The sequence below is a fragment of the Squalius cephalus genome, assembly GCF_949319135.1.
Source record: "Squalius cephalus genome assembly, chromosome: 17".
NCBI lineage: Eukaryota > Metazoa > Chordata > Actinopteri > Cypriniformes > Leuciscidae > Squalius > Squalius cephalus.
In genome coordinates this window covers 31,111,548-31,136,097 of record NC_137138.1, presented here as the reverse complement: position 1 = coordinate 31,136,097, position 24,550 = coordinate 31,111,548, and the positions used below count along the sequence as shown (strand labels likewise).

Below are 24,550 nucleotides of genomic sequence, written 5' to 3'. Positions count from 1 at the left end.
CAAGAATGCCTTAAATTGATCAAAAGTAACAGTGAAGTAATTTATAATGTTATAAAGATTTCGATTTCAAATAAATGCTGTTCTTCTAAACTTTTTATTCATAAAATTTCAATTTGACCAAATAAGCCTGAAATCAACCCTGCATCATTGTTACCACAAAAATATTAAGCAACAAAAAAAGATGTTTCCAACATTGATAAAAATAAGAACCATAATTAATAACTGCGCACCAATAATAACAATTCCATTCCACAGGAATAAATTACATTTTAAAATGCAGTCTTGTTGAGAAAAAGATACATCTTTTAAAAACTATAAATATTCCAAACTTTTGACTGGTAGTTTCTGCTGGATCTATACTGGCAGCATTTCTCACAGCAAGCATCAAAGCAGCAAACCTACTATATTTGTACAAATACTACAGTTATTGTGTCACAGAATGTTTTTGGAGGCGTTTTAGACCTTAAATATACGATTTATATATAAACAGTGCCTATTTGAAAATTTGTTGAGACATTTTCGGAGATGTGAGCTCATGGCCGTCAGAGGCTAGTTCAGCGCTTATGTATCCGCTGAGAACGGCTTCAACTCGGCCACTCCTTAGGGGATTTTCTGCTGACTCTTACATACAGTAGATAATGGATAAATAAGAGGTATAATTAATTTTGGGTATATCAAACGGGTAATCTTTGGTCTTATTAATCTATTACTTGTTTTCCAGAGCAAATCGATTTGGCTAAGGGTAAAGTTAAGTTTTATAACTATAGTAATACTACAAGATTTCATTTAAATTAAAATAGAGTTCTGCTTTTATACTTTGTGTTTATTTCCTATTGTACAAACCTCATACTTTTATAATGGCTATTATTGTTCATTTAATTATTGTTAAATAAATAACATTTTATTTTCTATAAACAATATGCTGTATTTGGTACTGGAAAAGGGTCTATTAGTGATTGTGATTTCTACTTCAGTTAACGTTACATTATTACGTCATTAGATGGCGACAGGAATCTTTATGAGTGAGTCAAGCAAAGCAAAGACTTTTATATTGAAATCGACCCGAAAAGGGTTGTAAAACAAGGTTATTTCTAAAGAACACCTCACATGATGCAACCGGCAAATGCATTGACTAACGCTATCATGGGAATCCCCTTATCTGTTAAAAAAGATACTAAGATATTGCTTTCCTCAGAGGACATTTTTTATTATGAATATAAGATTGACCTGAAGAATGAACTCGTTTACTCTCTCTCTCTCATTATACTCTCCAATGAAGCGACTTAAAGGTCCTTCGTTACTAGTCCTAAAGTGACGTCTAGTAACGGAGGCTTGTAGCCGTGCGATGTGGCTCTCTCTTGTGCCTATGGCTTAATCACAGCCCTGCTCATATAGAGCCATATCGCACTCCTCTGAACAGATGTGTGCAAACACTCAAGTGTTTTCTTTACCACTGACGGCTCTTGGTTCAGGCTGGTAGGTTCAGTGCCGCCCATGATTCCCGTGGCAGTCTGGTGTTTGGGGAAGGTCTTATTCAGCACGTAAGCTCCTGCAGGGTGCTGCTGAATGACCTGCACACAAAACGAAATTCGGTCAAAGTATGTAAACGAATGACGATGAACAGTCACAGTAAGCATATCAATCAATCATTTCTGAGTAGAGCTGGGCGATTTTTTCCCCTAAAAAAATCTGCGATTTTTTTATAGAAAACTCGATTTACGATTCGATTCGATTTTTTTCCCCCATTTAAAACAAAATAACTGCGAACTGCAAATATATTTTAAAAATATATATTTATTGTATTTAATTAAAGTGCATCAACATAAACAAAATTTTGTTTGTCTGTTACGATAGTCAGTCAGATTACACGATTTTGACTCCTAAAAATCTTGTCATGTCGTGGACAAGAAACATGTCAGACTACACGTTGTTTTACGACCAGTCATCGCGAGCCGTCTCACACACTCATTCACTCGCACATACACAAGCTCACTCACATAGCCTACACACACACACTCACTCACTCACTCACTCAAACACACACACACTCACTCGCACATACACACTCACTCACATACATGCACTCTCTCTCTCTATCTCTCTCTCTCTCACACACACACACACACTCACTCACTCTCGCGCACACACACACACACAGTCACACTCACTCGCTCGCTCACTCACTCACTCGCGAACACACACTCTCACTCACTCTCCCTCACTCACTCACTCACTCACTCACTCACTCGTGCGCCGTCGTCGTGGAGGACCGTTAAAAAATTAAACATGCTAGTCTTTTTGTCGTGATGTCGTGAAGCATCAAGGGCTGCGCCGTAGGGAGCGTTCTACGGAAACCCTTTTGGCGAATGCAAAATGTATGTACGCTATATAGAAGAGGGGGAGAAAAAAAAATCTAAAAAATCGATTTTTTGAAAATATGAATCGATTTGACCTACCAACTCGATTTTTAAATCAAATCGATTTTTTCCCCAGCCCTATTTCTGAGTTAATCTATTAAAATGGATACAAACGTCTCTATGGGGGAACTATCAATAGTAGGGCTGGGCAGCAAGAGCTCATTCTCCAAATGTTAGAAGAGCAACAAGAGAAATATAATGTATTGTGCATTCCAGTTTTAATTTTCTCTGAATCTGATCATCCATCAGTGGGTCTCAGACCTTGTGTGTCGTGGGCTGCTGTTGGCCAGGGTTTGCGTTCTGACCGGGTCCCTGCTCCTGTGTGCTGGATGTGGGCTCTCTGTGCCAGTAGACTCTGATGAAGCGGTTGTTCAGAACGGCTTCAGTGCTGGAGATGGCCCTCCGAGCCTCGTCATTGGCTGTGTACTGGATCAGTGCTGCCTCTGGGTCGCCCCCGAACACCACCTGTGGAAACGACAACACAGGACACAGTTTTACATCACAATCACTACAACTACATTCGTTGACCTGTATAGCAAAAGTGTTACATAACAATAGCAAATATGTAGTTCATAATCTAATCTACACAGACGGTTTACCTGAATGTTGACTATGGTTCCAAACTTGCTGAAGTGCTCATTGAGTTTGGTGATGTTGTTGAGGTCCCGGGGGATTTTGCGGACCTCTAGTTTGGTGTTGACGTAATAAATCTTTTTCGGGAAGGTGGGTTTATGCTGGTTATTGAAATTTTGTCTGTAAAACAGGAAAGACAACATTACACATCTCAATCAGGACATCCACCTGTATCATTGTAGTTTCCTTTGTGTTCCAAGATATCAATATTAATTAATAGACACTAAAAATAATGTAAATAAAATTAATAGTTATTTATCAATACATACATTTAAAGGTAAAGGTAATAATTCGCATAATGATCCATAATTTATTACATTTATAATAAAGTAAATGAAGTAAATATAATAATTACATGATATAAATTATAATAAAGTAAATACGTTTCTATCATTCTGATTTACAGTACTGGTCATACGTTTGTAAACATTACTTTTTATTTAATTCTTTTGAAAGACGTCTCTTCTGCTTATTAAGCCTGCATTTATTTCATCAAAAACACAGAATAAAACTGTAATATTGTGTTTTAAGTGCATAATAATGAAATCATGGTTTTCTATTTTAATATATTTAAAAATATTATTTATTTCTGAGAATCAAAGCTGAATTATCATCTGCCATAACCCCAGTCGTCAGTCACATGATCCTTCAGAAATCATTCTAATATGCTGATTTAATACTCAAGTATTATCAATGCACAAACAGTTGTGCTGCTTAATATTATTATTAATTTTTTTTTTCAGGATAAAAAGTTAAGAACAGCATTTATTCAAAATATAAATAATTTCTAACAATATAAATCTTTATCATCACTTTTTATCAATTTAACACATCCTTGCTGAATAAAAGTATCAATTTCTTTCAAAAATGGAAGTGTATTGTATATTGCTCTTTTTTATTCATCAAAGAATCCTGAAAAGAGTATCACAGGTTATAAAAATTATATATATCACGCATACAAGTTATAAAATAGCAGCACAACTGTTTTCAACATTGATAAATATTAGAATATTAGAATGATTTCTGATGCATCATGTGACACTAAAGATTGGCGTAATGAAATAAATTCTATAAATTAAATTTATTATAGTATATTAAAGTAGAATACCACTATGTTAAATTGTAATACTATTTTAAAATACTAGTTTTCTTTCTGTATTTTTGATGAGAGATTCATAAGAGACTTGACAAAAGTACATAAATGATCAAAGTAATAATAAGCATAATAATCAATATTGGATCCTTTTCACATTTCCAGGGTCCTCTGAAGTTCTCATAGTGGTGTAAACTTCAATAACAGTGAATGGGAGACGACAGCAAATATATTTAAATTTTGTTTAAATTCCCATTTGGTCCAATAGCAAAAGAACAAAATCCATGATAACGTTTCCACGACTTTCCAAAACAAATGTAGAGAGACTGAATTCAGCAGTCAGAAAAGAAAAAGATGAAAGGAGATATATATATTTTTTTTAATAAAATGATTCAAATCTAGATTTACAGACTAGATCCACACTGCCAGTCATACTAGATTTGTGATGTTGATGATGCAGCGCTGTGGAAATGCATCATCACAGTCATTGGTCACAAATATAATTCAAAATTCAAAAGTTTATCACACACACAACATTTGTGGTGAATTTCTAAAGGTCATATACTTTCTTGAAAGACTGCAAAATAAGATCTACTAAAACAGTTAGTAGTCGCTCATCACTCACTTGTCCATCCAGGGCTTTTTGACCAGTGGGCCATCAGTAGACGGCAGACACCTCTTCCTGTTCTCCTGCTCAGAGTTGTACCTCGCCTCACTGCTCGACACACTCGGGACAGACGGCTCCGTCTGAATCACTATGTTAGCTGCTAAAAACACATATTAAACAAATTTAAATGGATGTTGTCATGATGAATACATTTCAAATTCTCATGCAAAATAGACATTGGTTTGGAACTGATATTTTACATCTGATACCTCGTGAGTTTTGTCCATCACCAGAGGTAAGGCCGATGAGGTTGGGTCTCTGCGTCTGGATGCGAGGGATGAAATGACGGTACTGAGCTCTGCCTGTGCCGGTCAGTGCTGGGGACTCTGGGTTATAGGCCTCGGGGTCATAGCTGTCTGTATGGGACATAACAAACACGTGTTAAACCATATGTACTGTGTGCAGCAGGAAAAACACACTACAGGAGGTTCTTTCCCTTCGATAAATGAAACATGTATTCATGTGTTTGAGAGAACTTTCTCCAAATCCTCAAGAGTGTAAGATGCAGCAGCAGCACAACTACATGGACAGAGTCTGTCACTGCAGCCTTCAGACATTAAACATCCCTGATATACCACACTCAAAACAAAATGGCTTTGAAACTATTTTCACTCAGAAATTGCTAGTTCATTTTTCACAAATAATTACAAAGAAACAGCAAGTGACAGATACGAAACACAAAACTTTGAAGTAGAAAAACTGAAACAGTATTTTCTTTTAAAACGTCCTCAATCTTTGTTGTATTTACAACATCGAAAAATTACTCAGAATGAATAACCCGACTCATGGTTTGGTATGTTTTCGGTACAGCAGGAAAAAAAACAGTTTTTAGTGGTTTACTGAACAAACTAGGTATGCTTATAAATAAAAGATACACTGCAGTTTATGGTGCTGTTGTAATTGGAGGAAGAGTTTGTGAAGTTAAACAGACTCGCTTGCTGTCAAGATAATCGTTTATGCGAGATGGAAATGTGTAAATTTGTAACATTTACAGGTAAGTAAACAACCATAATACGCAAGTTGTGAGTTAAACACGTCTCAAGCGCATTAAACATCACACGCACATGACAGCAGGGTAGGTTTATTATTTAACTTGATGTGCTTAAAGTCCCCCTGTGGTAAAAATCTAGTTTTTAATGTTGTTTATATGTCTATGTGGTGTTTTTAATCTGCTTTAAGACAAACCATGTGTAAATAAGTCGACACCATTGCTGAGTATTTTCTCCTTAAAACTGCAGTGAACCAAAGACAGTCTCAAAAACACGCTTTGAAATCGCTGGTGTTTCTGACGACACAAACTACCTTGTAACCAATCAGATCAACGGTTGATCGTCAACAATTGGATCTCTGAGCTGAGCGGAGGCGGGGTTCATTTGCATATTCATAGAACCGCGTATACTAAATGAGGCAAGGGTGTAGAGTTACATTCAAGCTATTTTAAGGCATGAAGAATTTTTTTTCAAGGAACATTTTTTTAAATGTCATTTTGGTGATCAAAGATGAATACATTGGAATTGGATACAATTATTAGCCGCTTTCCGACCGGAGGAACCTTTTCACAGTTCCTAGAACTATTGGCTAAAGTACCCGGATGTCGGCGTGTTCGCACCGCAGGAACTAGGAACGATTTTAGTTCTAGGAACTCCATTTGTAGGAACTAATTTAGGTCCTACTTCAGAGTAGGGTCTAAAACAGCACTATAGGAACTACCCGTGATGTTAGTGTACGCTGATTGACCGAACGCACGCGGAACACCAGTACCCGCCATTTTTAAAACAGCTAGAATGTAAACACACAGATTATAGCCTATATATTTACTCCAGAAACTAACTACCGGTATACAAACATGGAAAACAGTGATAGATGGGCCTCTAAACCTTTATGCTGAAGAAAAAAACCAACGCAACTCTGAGGGGACCAAGCCAAACATGATTATGTATTTCTGCTCAGCTAGCAACACAGGACATCAACCACACGGCATAGGCTAATAACCTTTTTTTTCATATACTGTCAACTTTCTATAACAGTTCTATCTAATAAGATATTAAACAGTACTGTTAGACAGATCGCTAACTAATGAACACAGAGAATGCAAGCATTGTTTGCTCTGGCGGTCTCAGCGCCGCCAAAATAAAGGTCCTTCGCTCCGTCAAAATAAAAGTCACCGTGCTTGCGTCACTCCCTTACCCCTCCTACCAGTTCCTATGGCCACTTGGCCAGTGCGAACGCAAACAGCAAAACCGAGTTTGGGGGAGAGTAGTTCATAGAACTGTTTAGAAGTGGACAGTTCCTGTAACTACTTGGTCGGAAAGCGGCTATTGACTACAGGGGGACTTTAATATAAAACAAGTCTTATGTTTAAGACGCGCTGGATCGTCAGCAGCTCACTGTGTCCGGGTTTTTTTTTTTTTTTTTTTTTTTCAGCTGTGCTCGCAACAAAGTATATCAATGTAAACAATATTGTACGCATGCGTACCAAACCGAAAGACCCGTACTGAAAATGTTCGGTATACATGCATCATTACACCCCTACTAACTGATGTACACACGACAAGACCAGAACCACCACCAACAGACAGGAAAGAGGCTTAGTAGATCAACTGCTTTCTTTAAAGGGGTCAGACTTTCTTCCCTGAAGGCAACTTATAATGTCAGTCGCATTGATGATTTAAATTTAAATCCATTTCTGATGGACAGGAAAAACACAAGCAGCTGGAATATCGATGTAGTGCAGAAATCTGACATGACCCCTTTACAACACACATATAGACAGTAAGCTCTAAGCACCACTGCTCAAGATGAGGAGAGAGAAGCGCAGTGGCTTACATTCAGAGAGAGTGTATTGAGGATGGAGAGAGGCAGAAGAGGAGGAAGAAGAGGAAGGAGGTGGTGGTGGTGGTGGTGGAGGTGGAGGAGGAGGTGGTCCCACTCCAGGCAGGGCCAAAGGGGAAGAGGTTCTGGTTCTGGAGTGGGGTGGAGTGTCTATCCCAGTAGCTGGGATTAGAGGAGGCCCTAAAACAAGACAAGAGCAAACTCAAGCACTCATCTACAGCTAACTTAGGACAATCGTTCCGAGTTGTTGTTAATATAAAGTCATTCTCAAGATCTCAAAAATTAACGAATAATATTCCTAAACATTAACAATTAACAAATGCATTTATTTACCAAATTTTCTGGAACACAAGTCAATTTTTGTATTACTTAAAACAGTCTGCGTCTTCTATTCTAAGCGACTTGTATAATGCAATTAACGTCAAGCTTGTAAAATGTGCAAATGCACACATTTTGGATTAGTGCCAAATGAAAGAGGTACATGAGCCCAAGTTTATTTGTATAGGCCATTTCCACATGCTGGCAGTTTCAGTATCACTTTAAATACATTTGTTTAGGCTTGGCTTTTATAAGGAATGTTGTTTATTTTATCTTTATACTTCTTTTCCATTCCAGTTCTGAATAGTCAAGTCAAGTCAAGTCATCTTCATTTATATAGCGCTTTTAACAATGTAGATTGTTTCAAAGCAGCTTTACAGGGATAAGCGTATAATTTAAGGTAACAGAGATTGTTTCGGCTTTACAGCAGAGTTAAGTTATTTCCATCTAAAGTTAGTTTTGATTGATTTGCTTCCGTCGCAATGATCATTTGTTATTAAATTAGGGGCCGCTAAGACGACACCATTCCCTCTACACAGACTTTAAACGCGAACCTGTGAGAAACACTGATAATACAGATTAATCTAAAGGATTTGTTGTGTAGTGAGGGGAACTAACATACACGCTTACACTGTTTGTAATATTTGTAAACGTGTCATTTTATTTACTGATATTTTACATTATTTCTCAATGTAATGAATGTGACAAACATATATAATGCATATCATAATATAATGAAATATATTCATTTCTCAACAATGCAATTTTGCCCCGGTGTGATTTATTTATTAAGGTGTGACTAATTTTCTGGAAAATACTGTAAAGCATAGTTGTAAGATTTTAATGTCAATTGATAAACATTAAAATAAATGAATTTATTATTTATTAATCAATAACCCATGAAAAATCTTAAAAAAGAAAAAAAGAAAAATATATTTAATTGAAATGAATAACTACGTATATTTTTAATAAGACAAAGTAAACAGGAGAAAATAATTTTACATTCATAATTAACGGATGAATTGATTAAAGAATGAATAATTAAATTAATAAATAAAAAAATTACATTCACCTAAAGATTTTAAAATCACTTAATAATGGAGCTACACTATTCTGGATAAATTGACAATCATGATATTTTTTTGTTTAAATAGAGCTGCATGATACTCCCTCGATTTTAAACTCTAGTTTACTAGCGGTTCTGACAAAATGTTAATTGCTGCAGTCTATTTAAAATGTTTAATTCCTTTGAAAGAATTATTGAAAAGAATGGGTTTGAATGAATGATTCAATGACTCACTCACACCTATAAAACATGGTAACGGCTCTCTCTGGCTCAGCGGCAGTGCAAACACAGTTCGAATGTTACGCTGTGATGATCACACTACTCAAACGTTTAATAGATTACGGCGAATCGTTGTCATTTAGGAACAAGATTTAGTAGGTTGTATGAATCGAGATTGTGACCTTTTGCTTTTAGTGATAAATCGTGCAGCTCTACAATATAATATAAATATGAAACAAATACAATGAAATTAATAATGATAAATAAAACACAATCATCATTTAGAGACATTTTTATATATATACAGAGTCAAAATCTGCTAAGTGGTAAAAAATACAATTTTAAAGTGATTTTTCACCATTTACAACAGGATCTGCATTTTAATGCATTCAAATAAATGAGTTTTGTTATAAAATAAAATAAAAACAACATTGTGCATCAAAACCACTCCTTTCCAGGTAAAAAAAAAATTAACCTGATTTTTAACAGTGAAATTTGGAAATGAATTTGCAACAGCTGAATATTTTTGACAGGCCAAGTATGATATCATTTACTTTTAGCCACGAAATAAACTTCTTTCCGTAAAATAAGTATAATTACCTACGCAAAAAGCATTTAGAACGTATCCAGCGTGTTGTATAATTACCCAAAAGTTAAACATAGTTCACATCTCAGCTAAAGAGAATAAACGGCAATCCAAATTGACAGACTTAGTGAACATCGTTCAACATGTGTGGTTTTGACGGACATTTTTATGATCGAACTACGCATTCTGATTCTGACATTCCTGATATGAATATTTTCAATACTTTATGATTGAATTGAATGATTTTGTTCAGAATTTTGGCAACAGATGAACTGTTAAATGAGTGATCTTGAGATGAGTCCATGTAGTCGTCCCATCATATGCTGATGAAATACTGTAAACTTGACTGGTGATGTAGTTTGATCACTATCTTCTCAGTTGTTTAAAAGATCAAGGCAATAATCAAAAGTTTGATAAAATGTTTAATTTTCCAATAAAAGATGATGCATTGTTACATTTAATTGCCCCTTAGCAGATTTTGACATGTATATATCGACTAGGTTTTTCATCAACTGAAAAGCCTAGTCTAGCATGCTGCAATCAAAGGACACTTACCTGGCATGGGGTAGATGCCCGGAGGCGGGGGCTGCCCGTGGGGGGGAGGGGGCATGGGCATGCCAGGGGGGGGTTCGGTCATGGGGGGCATGGGCATCCGTGGCAGGACTGGCGGTGGTGGAAACGGGATCATGGTAGGAAGTGTGACGTCATCCACAATCAGAGGGTCATTACCGTGGTCAAACGGACAGAGGTCACCTCGTATACAAAATCCTTTCTCTGCAAACAAAAAGAATTTTTTTTTAAATCACCATTAGGGTGGTCCTTATTTTTAAAGTCTCCAATTGTCATGCTCTTAACCCTTCAAATTGTTCCTTTATATAAGAAAATACAGCATGCCAATTTTTATGGCAGTAACATAATAATTACTGGTAGCTCAATAGCTTTAAACTTTCTGAGATTTTGATGATTTTCGTAAAAACAGATCATTTGATTTGGTATTGTACCTGGCTAGTAAAATTCCAAAAAAATCTCCATAAAAGCATCTAATGCACCATATATTCCTAAATATGTATTTTAGATACATATCTCAGTTTACTTATTGTAGAAACTAAATCAAAATGAATCCATCCATGACCCGGTTTAGCAGATTTACCTTTCCTGGTGGAATCAATACATATTTCTATTGATGATCACCTTGGTTATTGTTTGAGTTTAGAACACATTTTTTGGTTTAAAAAATGACATTACGTTCCTTGAAATTGACCCGGAACTTTGGCCGAATCAAGCAGATTATCAGGAGCACAGGCAACCATGCAATGAAAGTAGTCAATGATCACGCCGAGAGAGGAGTGGCTCTGATTCAAGAATACAATGGCTATCTCACACACTCTGAAGAACAATTGCAGTTTCAGAAATGAGGGATTGTTGAAAACTTTGTGCTTTTTTGAGATTGTTGTCATTGTTGTCATGTCAGTGTTGCTCTGATTTCAATAAAATGTAGTTCATTTGCAGCAACTTTTAATATTATTTGCATATCAAAATAACGCCGCACAGCTTAACATAGGCAATCTTCCACAGGATTGAGCTACCTCTAAATATCATTTTTTTTGTCAACATTTTTGCATATTTCTAATTTTGAAGTTAAAAGGAACATTTTAAGAGGTTAAGACACTAACATTTTGCAAAAATAAATAATTGGACTTGATAAGGACCACCATAAATCACCATCACAACAGTCTTTCTGGACAGTTTAAAAGCAAAAATGTGAGGCTTGTATGATATACGTGTCCTTGAGGTGGGACTACTTGTCAAGGTGATTGAACTTCTGGTTATGTGTCACTGAGGTCATTCTTCAGTGGAGTTTGCTCCATGTAAACAGTGCTGTATGGATAGTCACGTATCTCGTCAACATGCCAAACCAGTTTCTTTAGTAAGATCGTTACACAAATCAGGCTAACCATCCACCCCGATGTCATCCCTGTGGACGTTCTTCTCCAAGTCCCACCAGTGTGAAAAATACCCAAGATACAGGGTGGTAAATATAAACTCTGCAGCTCTAATGCCGTTCCCATAAGGCCATGCGGTGAGTTCGCTACAGCACAGTCATTAGTGACGCTTTAGTAACAGACACCCTGAAGAGTAAACTGTGTCCTTAGAGAATATCAAGACGCTTCAGTGTTTCTGAAGTGTTGTACATCATTTGACTTTGATTTTAGAGTGGCTGCAAAACGTATTTGGACCTCAAGTATTAAAACACGACTAAAATATCCAACTAAGTGCAGGTTCACACATACTTTCACATATGATGTGTTTGCAGTGACCCCCTGATCCGCGGCTGTAGACCACAAACAACATTTACTCATTTTTATTTCAAATCCAAAAGTTGTTACTGAAAATGTTTTGTCAGCATTGCGATCCTCTTTGTACACAGTACAGTTAAACAATCTTTCATAGACGTATTCACGTTTAAACGCTAAATTTGAACAACGTATTATTCAATGCATAACTTCTATGTAGATCTATATATATTAAGTTGCTCAAGCAAGTGGCAAACCATTTAAACATGTAGCTACTTTTCTTATGGTAACATCACAAACATTTCATCTGAAAACTTAAACTTGACAAAAACAGCTGACTCATGCCTTTTCTTTTGCATTTAAATCTTCATAAAGAACTTATTTTTACACCTCCACAAAGAGACGAGTGCCATCTATTATGTCGCTCTGCAAATGAAGTATGAGTGAACTTGGCGCAAGTGGCATTTACTTAAAGACAGCACAATCACACTTTAAGCGAAACATTTCACAAAACGTTAGGTTTAACATGCCTTTTAAAAAAAGTAGCAACAGCTTTCAGTAGCAACGAGCATAATCACCCCAAACATGACAAAAGTAGATTGGGACTTACCGTCGTAGTCTCTGCAGCGGTGTTTGAGCGTGCTGATCTTGTTGAAGGTCTTTCCGTCTTTGTGGTTGGTGAAGTAAGTGGACCAGCTCTCTGTGGTGCTGTCGGGCAGGTGAGCCGGCGCTGCCACGGTTACGGCGTTGGGGACGGCGGGGGTCCCTGAGGGGGGGAACTGGTGCTGGGGAAGGGGCAGGGGGAGCAGGGGGGGTGGGTGGGTCTGCTGGTGGTGTGGGTTACCCATGTGGGCAGAGGACGGGTTGTAAGGCTCTGCATCCTTCCGCTCCTGATCGAATTTGGATCTGTGCTCAGCTGAGATAAAACACATTTGAAAGGATTCATTTGTTGAAGACTTGGTTGCAAAGGAAGAATTCTTGTCAATATTGTTGTTTGATTAACAGCACAGGCAAAGACAAATAAGAATGTCCACAGTAATAAAAAAAGAAAAGAAAAATCTTTTAAAATTCTACTTTAAAATAGAGCTGACAATTCTTCAATTAAAAATTAATTTAATGACTCCAAAAAATTTAATTGGGCGTAACCAACAAACAACTATTTTTTACTTGGTTACAAACATTTTCATATTCACACATTGCACATACAAACCAGTATTAATATTTTTTTTACGTTTTTAAATATATATAAAAAAAATACATACATACATACACACACACACACACACACACACACACACACATATATATATAATTTCTTGTTTAGACTTTCCCCCCGGCATGTTGTTTGCAGCACATGATTTTGATATGGTGTACTTTTTTTCCCTTCAAATATTAATGAGCTGTTGTGTTTCCGATGAAGTAACAAATGAGTATGCCATAATACTTAAGGTATTCCTTAAAACATATATATATATATATTATTATTTTAATGAGGCTTTATGATATCAGGACAGTGGAGCTGCACGATTCCGGATAAATTGACAATTCCTTTATTTATTTTGTAAATAGAGCTGCAAGACTCTTTCACAATTTTGAACAGAATAATATATATAAATATAAAATAATTTGGTTACTAGAGGTTCTAACAAAATGTTTATTTCTGCAGTCTATTTAAATGGGTTAGAATGAATGATTCACAATGACTCAATCATATAGACTTCACTTGTTTTATTCTTGTATGAATCAGCGTTTTCGAACAGATCTCTAGAATGAATGATTCTATGACAAATACATTTTCACTTTCGAACAGTCCCTTGTTGCCACCTACTGGTGTAACAATACAATTCATCCAATCTTTTTTTTAAGGTAAAGTTAGGGTCAAGCTGATTTATTTTGATCGCTATGGTAGACATCAGTGTTTATATCCAAACTATAAACTTTTATCCCAGTACTTCTGTGATAATCTGAACCACTGTAACACATTACTGAATTACTGTAAATATTGATACTGTATGGGAAAAAAAAAAAAACAGTTTGTGAAGCAGTTTCATACCTGCACAAGACACCTGCTCTCTCTGGATCAGCGGCAGCGCAAACGCAGATCTGAATGTTTCGGTGTTATTTTGTCAGAGGTTTAATAGACGCTGGCGAATCGTTGGAATGAAATGGCGTGGTTGTTTGAATCGAGATCACATTCTTTTCACGATTAATCGTGCAGCTCTAGTTACCCTTCCTTTTTTTTTTTTACAAAAAAAATAGCTAAATAAATGCTCATTATAGGCTATAGAGGTGTATTTAAGTACTTCTATGAATAAATTAAATGTTTGTGTGCATTTACGAATAAAATTATATTTCTGGACAAAAAAATTAGCTATCCGCTTAACCATTAAATCCATTTCTAAGAACTCCTTTATTCACACAAGTATAGGTGAAAGTAATGTGAAGGAAGTGGTCTGGGATGGTCATTACCTCTCCTCTGATTGTGCTCTCGTTCTCGGCTCTTTCCGTGGCTGCTGCTTCGGCTACGACTCCTGCTGCGACTGTAGCTTCTTCCCCGTGAGCTTCCTCCTCGTCGATCATGTCGCTCCCGGTACGACTCTCCGCTCTTCCCGTGACGGTCCAGTTCCCGTCGCTTACGGTCGTCTCTCCTGCGGTCATCTCTAGCCCTGACGTGAGATGTACAGGGTCTGACTTCGATATACTGGACAGCTTTGAAACTCTCATGTCTGGTGTAAGAGGGTTTTCGACACCTAGCATGGTAGTACTATGGTATACTTAGTACAAGAGTTTGGGTTCAGTAAGCTTTTTTTATTTATATAAAAAATACTTTTATTCACAAAGGATGCGTTAACTTTATTACACAGAAATTATTTGTGGCAGTGTTAGTCTTTACTGTCACTTTTCAATTTAAAATGCTATTTATTTTGACTATGTAGAATAAAAAAAATAAAAAAATCCTGAGTAAAATGTTTTCAAACAAAAATAAAAAAAAAGTGCACAACTGTTTGCAGCAAATCAGCATATTAGAATGATTTCTGAAGGATCATGTGACACTGAAGACAGACTAATGCAAAATTCAGCTTTGACAACACAGGAATAAATAATATTTTAAAATATATTCAGATAGAAAAAACTTATTTCAATTTATATACTGATGATGACATACACACTGATGAGCCAAAACATTATGACCAGTCACAGGAGAAGCATTTATAGTTGATCATTTCCTAACAAGGCCACATATTAGGGTCTGGGTAGATTAGATGGTAAGCAAACAATCAGTTCTTGGATCAACGTGTTGGAGGAACGATGCAGGAGAAATGGGCAGGAATAAAGATCTGAGCGACTTATCAAGGGCCAGATTGTTATGGCAAGACGACTGGGTCAGAGTATTTTGAAACGGCGAGGCTTGTGGGTTTCTCCGGGTCAGCAGTGCTGAGGATTCACCAACAAACCAGCGAGAGGGTGTTGGGCGCTCGAGGCTCATCGCTGCACGAGGGAACGAACACTATCCCGTCAGGTCTGAGCCAACAGAAGATCTACTTTGGCACAAGTCACACAAAAGTTTAACAATGGTTATGGGTGGAATGTGTCACGACTCTCAGTGAATCACACTGAGTAGCTGTAGACCGACCAGAGGTGCGTTTCCAAAAGCATCATTAGCCAACTATGGTCGCAAGTTCCGTCGTTATAAGCATAGTTCAGCGGGTCTGTGTTTCCTGAAACCATCGTTCTAACGAACATTCGCAAGCAGCATCGCAAAGTTGTGTGGTTGGAACAACAGCTCTCGACCTGTGGTTAGAAGCAGAGTTTCTAGTTTGCATGACATGTGGACTCAATAAATCCTCATCTTGAGCAAAATAAGCAAGCTGACATTCAGCACAACCTGTGTCTTTTATTTAGAATAGCCTACATACAAATGTCATTTACGTCTTTTAGTTTGTCAAGAGATTTAAAGCACCGTTTTTGAAGAATGCGCATGTGCGAACGTGCTCTAGTCCGTAAGAACGAACCTATGACTGAATCTGGAAATAAAGCAAAATAACTGAGAAAAATGACAAATAGTCCTCAGATGCCATGTCTGTAAATTATGGCAAAACTTCTAGCGTTAATTCGATCTCAAACAGTTTCATTAAAAGAGGTTATTACTCCACCGAGTTTGTGACATCATTAACCAACGTGGTTGAACAACCAATTGCGACACTATGGTTTCGGGAAACAGTCGTGACTATCTATCATTATCTATCAACTTATCATTATCATTTGCCTCTGATAATCGCTGTCCACCGTCGAAAGCTCCTACAATGGACACGCGAGCAGCAGAACTGGACCTTGGAGCAGCGGAAGAAGGGTGTCTGGTCTGATGAGTCCTGTTTTCTTTTACATCACGTGTGTGGCGTTTACCTGAGGAAGTGATTCACCAGGATCCACTGTGGGACGAGGACAAGCCGGTGGAGGGAGTGTGATGATGCTCTGGGGAATGTTCTGCTGGGAAACCTTGAGTCTGGCCATCCATGTGGACACAAATTTGACACGTACCACCTTCCTAAACATTGTTGTAGACCAGAGTATGTGAGCGGTGCGGAGTGGGAGCGGAGTTGCGTGATTTTGCCAGGAGCGAGGAGCGGATTTTTTTAATGTCGGAGCGTTGTGATTTTCTCTCGCTCTGAAAACGCTCCACTATCGCTCAATTACGAATCAAGAGCCAGGACCAAACCACTGTGAGGCAACGGAGGGGGACTCGAAATGTTTCTAATCATATTTTGCATTTGTATTGTTTTACTAGTACTTTCACAAGCATTTATATAAAGTATATATCATGTAATTAATTTTACACATGCTTTTAATGATATTTTTACCGACCCCCTCGCGATTTCCGCCTGTGCAACTCCATTATATGATGGACGATTTTATAAAAGTTGGCTTAAAGAGATCTATATTTTTCCGTTCTGCAATTTGTTTAACTTCATATTTTAGCTTGTGATTTATTTATTTTATTTAATGTATGTTTTTCGTTTGATAATTTATTTAATATAATGTTTTTCATTTGATAATTTATTTAATTTAGCCTCATTCAACACTTATTTTTTATTTTGCTTTGTTTAAAAGTGAGCTAAAGGATAGCCTAATTTATTGGTTTGGGGCTGTTCAAAATTCCAATAAAGTATGTGGATGTTCTTCTCTTAGTACTGCATATTAGTTTTACAGTACATGCATCTTCTGATCAGAGGTTGGTGTTATTTATATAAAAAAAAATAAAAAATAAAAATAAAAAAAAGAGTAAAAATTTACCGTGGAGCGAAACCGGATCGAGACGTATTAAGGACGGCGTGGGGAGCGAGCGAGGAGCGGAAAATTGTACACCCAGAGCGGAGCTTGAGTAGCCTGGGTTTCCCCATACTGCCTTGCTCGCAGCGCGATTTTATTCACGCTGCTAGGCAGTCTGGACACCATGGACCAAATTTTCCCCTGAAAAAGGGAACCAATCACAGAACGGGGAGGGAGCAGCAAGACGATGACGACACTGAAGCAGTTTGTTTATATCAGACTCGACGTTACCTTCTACCCTCATGTTTATCTTGCACAAACGGTAATATTCGCTAAACGCCATCGTGTACAAATAAATCTTTGACCCATCGTCTTTTTCCTCGTCGAATTTCTGTCGCTCTACATACGTCATCTGGTATAATTGAAGCGATTGGCTATGAACTACATACAGGCGCATTTGATAGACATTCATAGCGCCCAGTAAACGGCTCTGGGCATTCGTAAACCACGCCTCAAATACGAGAAAATGTACACGTGGTTCCCAGACCAAGTCTCAAATGAGACTTGGTCTGACGTTAGCCAGGCTAGAGCTTGAGCGGAGTAATTATGAAATGCTTTGAGCGTGGAGCGCAAATTCTTTCCGCTCCGCTCCGCTCACATACTCTGTTGTAGACCAAGTATACCCCTTCATGACAATGGTGTTCCCTGGTGGAAGTGTCTCTTTCAGCAGGATAATGCACCCTGCCACACTGCACACACTGTTCAGGAATGGTTTGAGGAATATGATGAAGAGTTCAAGATGTTGCCCTGGCCTCCAAACTCTCCGGACTTCGTAACCTACAGGGACTTGAAGGATCTGCTGCTAACGTCTTGATGCCAGAAACCACAGGACACCTTCAGGGCTCTAGTAGAGTTCATGCCTCGCTGGTTCGGTGCCGTTTTAGCAGCACGTGCAGGACTATATTAGCATATTAGGCAGGTGGTCATTATGTTTTAGCTCATCTGTGAGTGTATGTATATATGAAGAGTTCAGATGCAAAAGCCTCTAAGTGCCATCTGAAATTTTCTCCTAGAATGATAATTTTTATCAAGCACGTATATTTAAGTTCAGTAATTTCACTTAAATGACAATTAATAGGTAATCTTCATTGCCATTTAAGTGAAATTACTGAACTTAATTTAATTACTGAACAAGCTTGATAAAAATGATCATTTTAGAAGAAAATTTCAGATGGCACTTAGAGGCTTTTGCATCTGAACTCTTACCGTAATCGCCACAGTATTGTTTTGTTTGCTAGTTGCAGAAAACAGTGTGCACTAAAAGCGAAATAAGACAAACCAGACGGACAACTGAGAATATTTAACACCCACACAAAACAGAGCCTGTAACCTTTAGATCATATGAAGAAAATCTGTCAACAGCACAAACGACAGAATAAAGATGCGGCTCTTGGAAACCAACCGTGATTCATTGAAGTCTGAACGATTCCTCAGTGGGCTTCTTCTTCTTCTGTTCTCCCTATCATCTTCAACATGAGCAGGCTGAAAACAAAAGTTATTGTACAAATATTAACACTATTTATTTATAATACAAGGAACTGGAAGCTGTCGTGAATATTAAGGTGTATAATGCCCTATATACACGTCAACTGAATGTAATATGTAAATATGTTTTGATAGGAAAACAAAAATGAGAATGACATTATCTTTGGAAACAGAGAACGAATGAAAAAGTAGTTTAAAGCACATTCGACAGTTTTAATAGTAAGAAAGAAAGAAATGACCCTGACTCATGTGCACTTTTTATGGACATTTATCAGTGACATAAAAAATGTGACAAAGCACAGGTGTTACCTCTTCCTTCTCCTCAAGCTTCTGCACTGGGATTTTACTTTCTTCTTTAGCAGCTGGATTTCCCAAATAGTTTTTGGTGGTTAGACATTCAAAGAGTTTATCAACAAACCCTGTAGTCTCTGTAAAACAAGCAAATGAATTGACACAGTAAATACAAGAAAGGGCCTGAATTCACTAATAATTGCATACTTATGTACACAGAACATCAGGGATGTGAAGACTTTTTGTCGATACCTTTCTGAAGAAACACGTCCAACTGATCCGCACACAATGCTCGGAGTTCTTTCTCTGGTTTATCCTTCTTTACTAACGCCACAACATAGTTCGCCAATGCAGATGGGTCAGCATCACATCTGTAAAAGATCTCATGGTCATTTGTGTAAATGCAAAGTTGCAAAAGACAAGAAGTCTTCCATTTAATTCAAAAGTCAAATATATCCATGCATGTAAAACAGCAATTTTCCAAGAGGTCTGCTAGGGTTTACTGAGATCAAATACAAGACAATTTGGCAGCTAAAACAAGAACCACCAAGCATACTCATACTGACTGATCATATATGCCAAGGCTCTAAAACTAAAATAACTTATGCCTGATCCTGTTTTGGCCCAGTCTATGAAAACTAGCAGGCTGTTTTGATGACCACCCCTCTCAGCCAGCAGACCCTCTTAGCTTAGCTTCCAGCTACATGGTTCTAACTAGAAGTTTTGTTAGATTTCTCAACACTATGAGCTTATAAATGATTAGAACACAACTGAACTGTCATATACACATACAATCAAAGGAAACGATATCTGTTTGCAGCGCGGATAAGTAATATGAATCCCAGCTAATGGGTTAGCATGTTAGCAGCGCAAGTTAGCTTCACTGCTTCAAATATCACTGTTCATCACTTACATAGGTTCAAGAAGTTTAGCAAGCCAGGATTTCAGAGCGTCAACATTTTCTATAATCATCCTGACGCGCATATGATTAATACTGATAAAAGGCTGGGGGTTTATGCGCAAGTCCTACTAGCATCGTCTAATAACACACACTGGGCCTTCTGTAGTCACTGGCACGTCGGACAAGCTGCTGGAGGATCTCAGCAACGTCACGGGGAAACGTCACACAACGCAACGTCGGCAGCCAATCACAGAGACGCTATTACATGCTAATTTGCATACCACATTACCAGTCCCCCACTTTTCATTCTAAACGTTTCCCAGAGACCGAGTCTGAAGACAAAATATAAAGAGTCTGAAGAAAAACTATAAATTAGTAAAAAGTGTTTAATGTTGCAATTCCAACGGTTATATTATTTTTTACGTTTGTGTTGTACTTTTTGTTTTAGTAACTTTAAGTAATCAGAGGTAGAATATTTAATATTTCTGATTTCAAAAACATTAGTAACTTAATTTATTAGGCTACTGTAATATTATAACAATTAATATATATTTTAAAAAAAATTCTGTTATTTTTAATAATTATTGTTTAAATGTTATTCAGGTTTATTATTTAAGTGTTTTATTATTTGTTTTTTAAGTGATTTTTATTTGACCTAATTTTATCATAATTTCTTTAAAGTCCCCATGAAGTCAAAATTTAAGCTGTTCGGCTTTTTGTATGAATATGTTAGTTAGCCTTACTATTATCTATAAGCTAATGTGCTCCAAAACAATGACAAAAAGGGGGAAATACGTCAGTACATTGAATATATGAAATTCCAAAACTGACATAATAAATAAATAAATAAATAAATAAATAAATAAATAAATAAATAAATAAATAAATAAATATACGAAGAAATGTAAAAAAAAAAAAAAGAAAGAAAGAATACATAAATAGGCTATATACATAAATAAATATACAAAGAAATGTAAAATAAATAAATAAAAGAGTATTTATACTTTTTGTACTTTATACTATTATTTTATTTCCTTGTTTATGTATAATTGTATTCTTTTTTCACATTTATTTATTTTTTCATTTATTTGTTACTTTTATCTACTTCCACATTTATTTATTTCTACATTTCTTTGTCCATATGGTAATGCGGGGGATGTGATTTACCTCAGACATCAGCAGTCGAGCTCAGAGTAGCAGTGCTGAAGCTTTGAGGCCACAGTGACACTTTGTGGTGTGACCAAACGAAGTGCAAGCTTTTGCAAGTCACACAGGGAATGAATGACTTAGAGATGGCCAAATTTAAGTCATTTACAGTAATATCGCCCTAATTGTATGAATATTGGGTGACCATACATATCCTTTATTCTGGACATGGCCGTAAAACATAAATCGGTTGAGATTTCTATAATGTCTTGTTGGCACACATGAACAGAAACCACATCTTCAGCAGATCTGATAACAGAAACTTTATCAGCGCGTGAAATTGTCGCTTAGAAATCAAAACTCAATATTTTCAGAAATAAATAAATTGTTTTTACCCTCTTGCATTTCTGTTTATAGTGTAACTATGCCTAATTTGATCACTTAGAAATCAGAGCTCAATAATTTGAGAAACAAATACATTTTTGACCCTTGCATTTCAGTTTATTTTGTAAATATTTACTAAATATATTTGCATACAAGTCAAGTCACCTTTATTTCTGTAGCTCTTTACACAATACACATTGTTTCAAAGCAACTTCACAATAGTAACAAATTCAAATTCTGCCGTAAAGCAGCTCTAACAAGCCAATAGTGTCATTATACAGCCAAAACTTCAGTTCCGTGTTGATTCAGTTCAGTTTAATAACTGTAAAGTTTATCAATTGTGCATATAGTGTATTTGTGCACATACATGTGTGTGACAAACTCCTGTACACTCCACTGCACACCGAACAAGCAAAAGACACAAGAGAGTAGTGTGTTACATTTTTCACATGTGTGTGTAGTTTGGCGTGTATGTGGCTAATCATTTGACGGTTTGTGTTATCTGCAAAAAAACACAGTTTTTAGATGAAGTGTTTGCTTTTGCAAGAGATGTGTGACATTTTGCATCTTGTCGGCGTGTTTTGAGGTTTTGTGTGTAGATGTTTGAGAAATGGAGTCATAGTTTCAGAAATTGTGTGTAAGCAATTTTTAAAAAACTGTATTATTATCCTTTTCTTTATGTGTGTGAAATAGTTAAATCGTTTAAAACTACATTACCCATAGTGCAAAGCGTCTTCCGGCGGTGACGTTTCTGAACGGTGTCATCAGTCGAGTGCAGCGTGGGTTTTTTTTCTTCAACAAATCCTGCTGAAGTTATTCAAAATGACGGTAAATGTGATTTATATTAAGCCGGTTTGATGTTTCGCACACTTTACTTCATGCGGTTTGGAGCACTGCCTGTTTCATGATCTCAAACTCCCCAAAAAATGATTAAACCGGTCCATTGAGCAGCATGGTTATCTTTAGCAACTAGCTTCATGTATGTGTCTGTTAACGTTGTTCATGTATGTTCTTTGAATCCTGAACAAAAAAATAGTTGTAAATATTCGATCCACACAGAAAGCGATCTCTACAACAGCATCAACACTCTCTGGCAAGTCGGAATAAGTTGTTGGCAGAGTAATATGAATAGAGTTGACAGCTGTCAATCAGAGGTGCTGATGTGTGTAGCTCAGAACAGTAGTAATGCTCAAGTACCAGTTTATATCTTAGCAAATTTACCATTGTGGTATCTGGAAGTTTAATTAATGAACATAAGCTTTAATATTTAACAGATCAGAAGATGATGAAACGTTCATTCATATTTGAATATACAAGACATGTCCAACAATTTAAATAAACTTTGATGTAACTATAACTTATTATATATATATATATATATATATAACACACACACACACAGTACCGGTCAAAAGTTTGGAAACATTACTATTTTTATGTCTCTTATGCTCATCAAACCTGCATTTATTTGACCAAAACTACAGAAAATTATTGTGACAATTTATTACAATTTCAAATAATGGTTTTCTGTTTTAATATACTTTAAAATAACATGTATTCTCGTGATTTAAGCTAATAAATCATCTAATATGAGGATTTATTAATTATGTTGGAAACAGTTGTGCTGCTTAATATATATTTATTTATAACCTGTCATACTTATAAAAAGTTTAAAAAACAGAACAGTATTTATTTAAAATAGAAATATTTTGTAACAATATACACTACTTTTCCAAACTTTGGGGTCAGTAAGAGACTCCTTTCAAAAATGTTAAAATTAGGAATGTTTCTAAAAAATTTACTGGTTGTCTGTGTGTGTAAATGTGTGTATGTAGACAGAAGCCAACATTTGAAGTGGATCAAAACCTTTCATCAACATTATACATGAATTTTGAACAATACCCGTTTTTGTCTTAGGACAACTTTGATGAACTTTTTTGATCCACTTCAGATGTTGACTACTGTATATATATTATATATTACTGTATATGTATTTTTGGAAACATTACTGATATTGTTAATAACATATTGTGTGTGTGTGTTTTTACCAGTTGTGTGTGTGTGTGTTGTGTATATATATATCTTATATATTATTTATATATATTTATTGTGTGTATTTTTCCCATGTATTTCACATGTAGAAGTTTAATTTAAATATGTCATTCCAGGAACGCAAAGGAACAGCAAAACTTGACTTTTTGAGGAAGATTGAGGAGGAGGTTCAGCGAAAATGGGAGAAGGAAAAGCTTTTTGAGACCGACGCTCCAACCACCATTGGAGGAAGTACAGAGTGAGTGTGTTTTATATATATTGCAGTATTTCCTGAGGTTTTACAGATGATATTCATCATGACTAATGTATTATTATCTGTCTACCCAGTAAGAACAAGTACTTGGTCACATTTCCCTACCCATACATGAATGGGAGGCTTCACCTTGGACATACATTCTGCCTGTCAAAGTGTGAGGTGAGCTTGAAAGCCAATCAAAGAATATATCATAGACATCATGTCATATCATTTGTGACTCAGTTATAATTTCTGGTATAGTTTGCAATGGGTTACCAGCGGTTGAAAGGAAAGCTGTGTCTTTTCCCATTTGGACTTCACTGCACTGGGATGCCCATCAAAGTGAGTAGTTTAATCTCTTCTGTACATTTTTGTAATCAACATCATATAATGTAATATAACATATCTATGTCTACCAGGCGTGTGCAGACAAGTTGAAGAGGGAAATGGAGCTGTATGGATTCCCGCCCCAATTCCCTGAGGAAGATGAAGAGGAGGAAAAGCAGAAGACGACCTCTGATGAGGTCATCATCAAGGACAAGTCAAAGGGCAAGAAGGTATATCGATTATGAGGAAATTCTAACTGAAATGTTGTAGGGTTGA

The 24,550-nt window shown here is 36.5% G+C and overlaps 2 protein-coding genes across 9 annotated transcripts in view; one reads left to right on the top strand and one right to left on the bottom strand.

Moving 5' to 3' along the window:
- rbm27 (RNA binding motif protein 27) overlaps nt 1-20,347 on the bottom strand; it is a 30,891-nt gene extending 10,544 nt beyond the window's left edge. For 2 of the 8 annotated variants that reach the window (XM_079846992.1, XM_079846995.1), the window contains exons 1-13: nt 20,143-20,347; nt 19,482-19,600; nt 19,248-19,366; nt 18,856-18,935; nt 14,595-14,791; nt 12,736-13,041; nt 10,387-10,605; nt 7,637-7,822; nt 5,011-5,166; nt 4,769-4,910; nt 3,017-3,170; nt 2,679-2,882; nt 1,452-1,571 (exon numbers count right to left, since the gene is read on the bottom strand). In XM_079846992.1, the coding sequence (XP_079703118.1) occupies nt 1,452-1,571; nt 2,679-2,882; nt 3,017-3,170; nt 4,769-4,910; nt 5,011-5,166; nt 7,637-7,822; nt 10,387-10,605; nt 12,736-13,041; nt 14,595-14,791; nt 18,856-18,935; nt 19,248-19,366; nt 19,482-19,600; nt 20,143-20,213 (2,073 nt within the window). In that variant the 5' untranslated portion in view covers nt 20,214-20,347. The remainder of the gene's footprint in view (nt 1-1,451; nt 1,572-2,678; nt 2,883-3,016; nt 3,171-4,768; nt 4,911-5,010; nt 5,167-7,636; nt 7,823-10,386; nt 10,606-12,735; nt 13,042-14,594; nt 14,792-18,855; nt 18,936-19,247; nt 19,367-19,481; nt 19,601-20,142) is intronic. The other 6 variants (XM_079846994.1, XM_079846997.1, XM_079846993.1 and 3 more) reach the window with 5 other exon arrangements.
- A 2,055-nt stretch (nt 20,348-22,402) lies between these two features.
- lars1b (leucyl-tRNA synthetase 1b) overlaps nt 22,403-24,550 on the top strand; it is a 33,961-nt gene continuing 31,813 nt past the window's right edge. Inside the window, exons 1-5 of the mRNA XM_079846991.1 lie at nt 22,403-22,488; nt 23,829-23,950; nt 24,040-24,127; nt 24,209-24,289; nt 24,367-24,504. Coding sequence (XP_079703117.1) covers nt 22,483-22,488; nt 23,829-23,950; nt 24,040-24,127; nt 24,209-24,289; nt 24,367-24,504 — 435 coding nt within the window. The 5' untranslated portion in view covers nt 22,403-22,482. The remainder of the gene's footprint in view (nt 22,489-23,828; nt 23,951-24,039; nt 24,128-24,208; nt 24,290-24,366; nt 24,505-24,550) is intronic.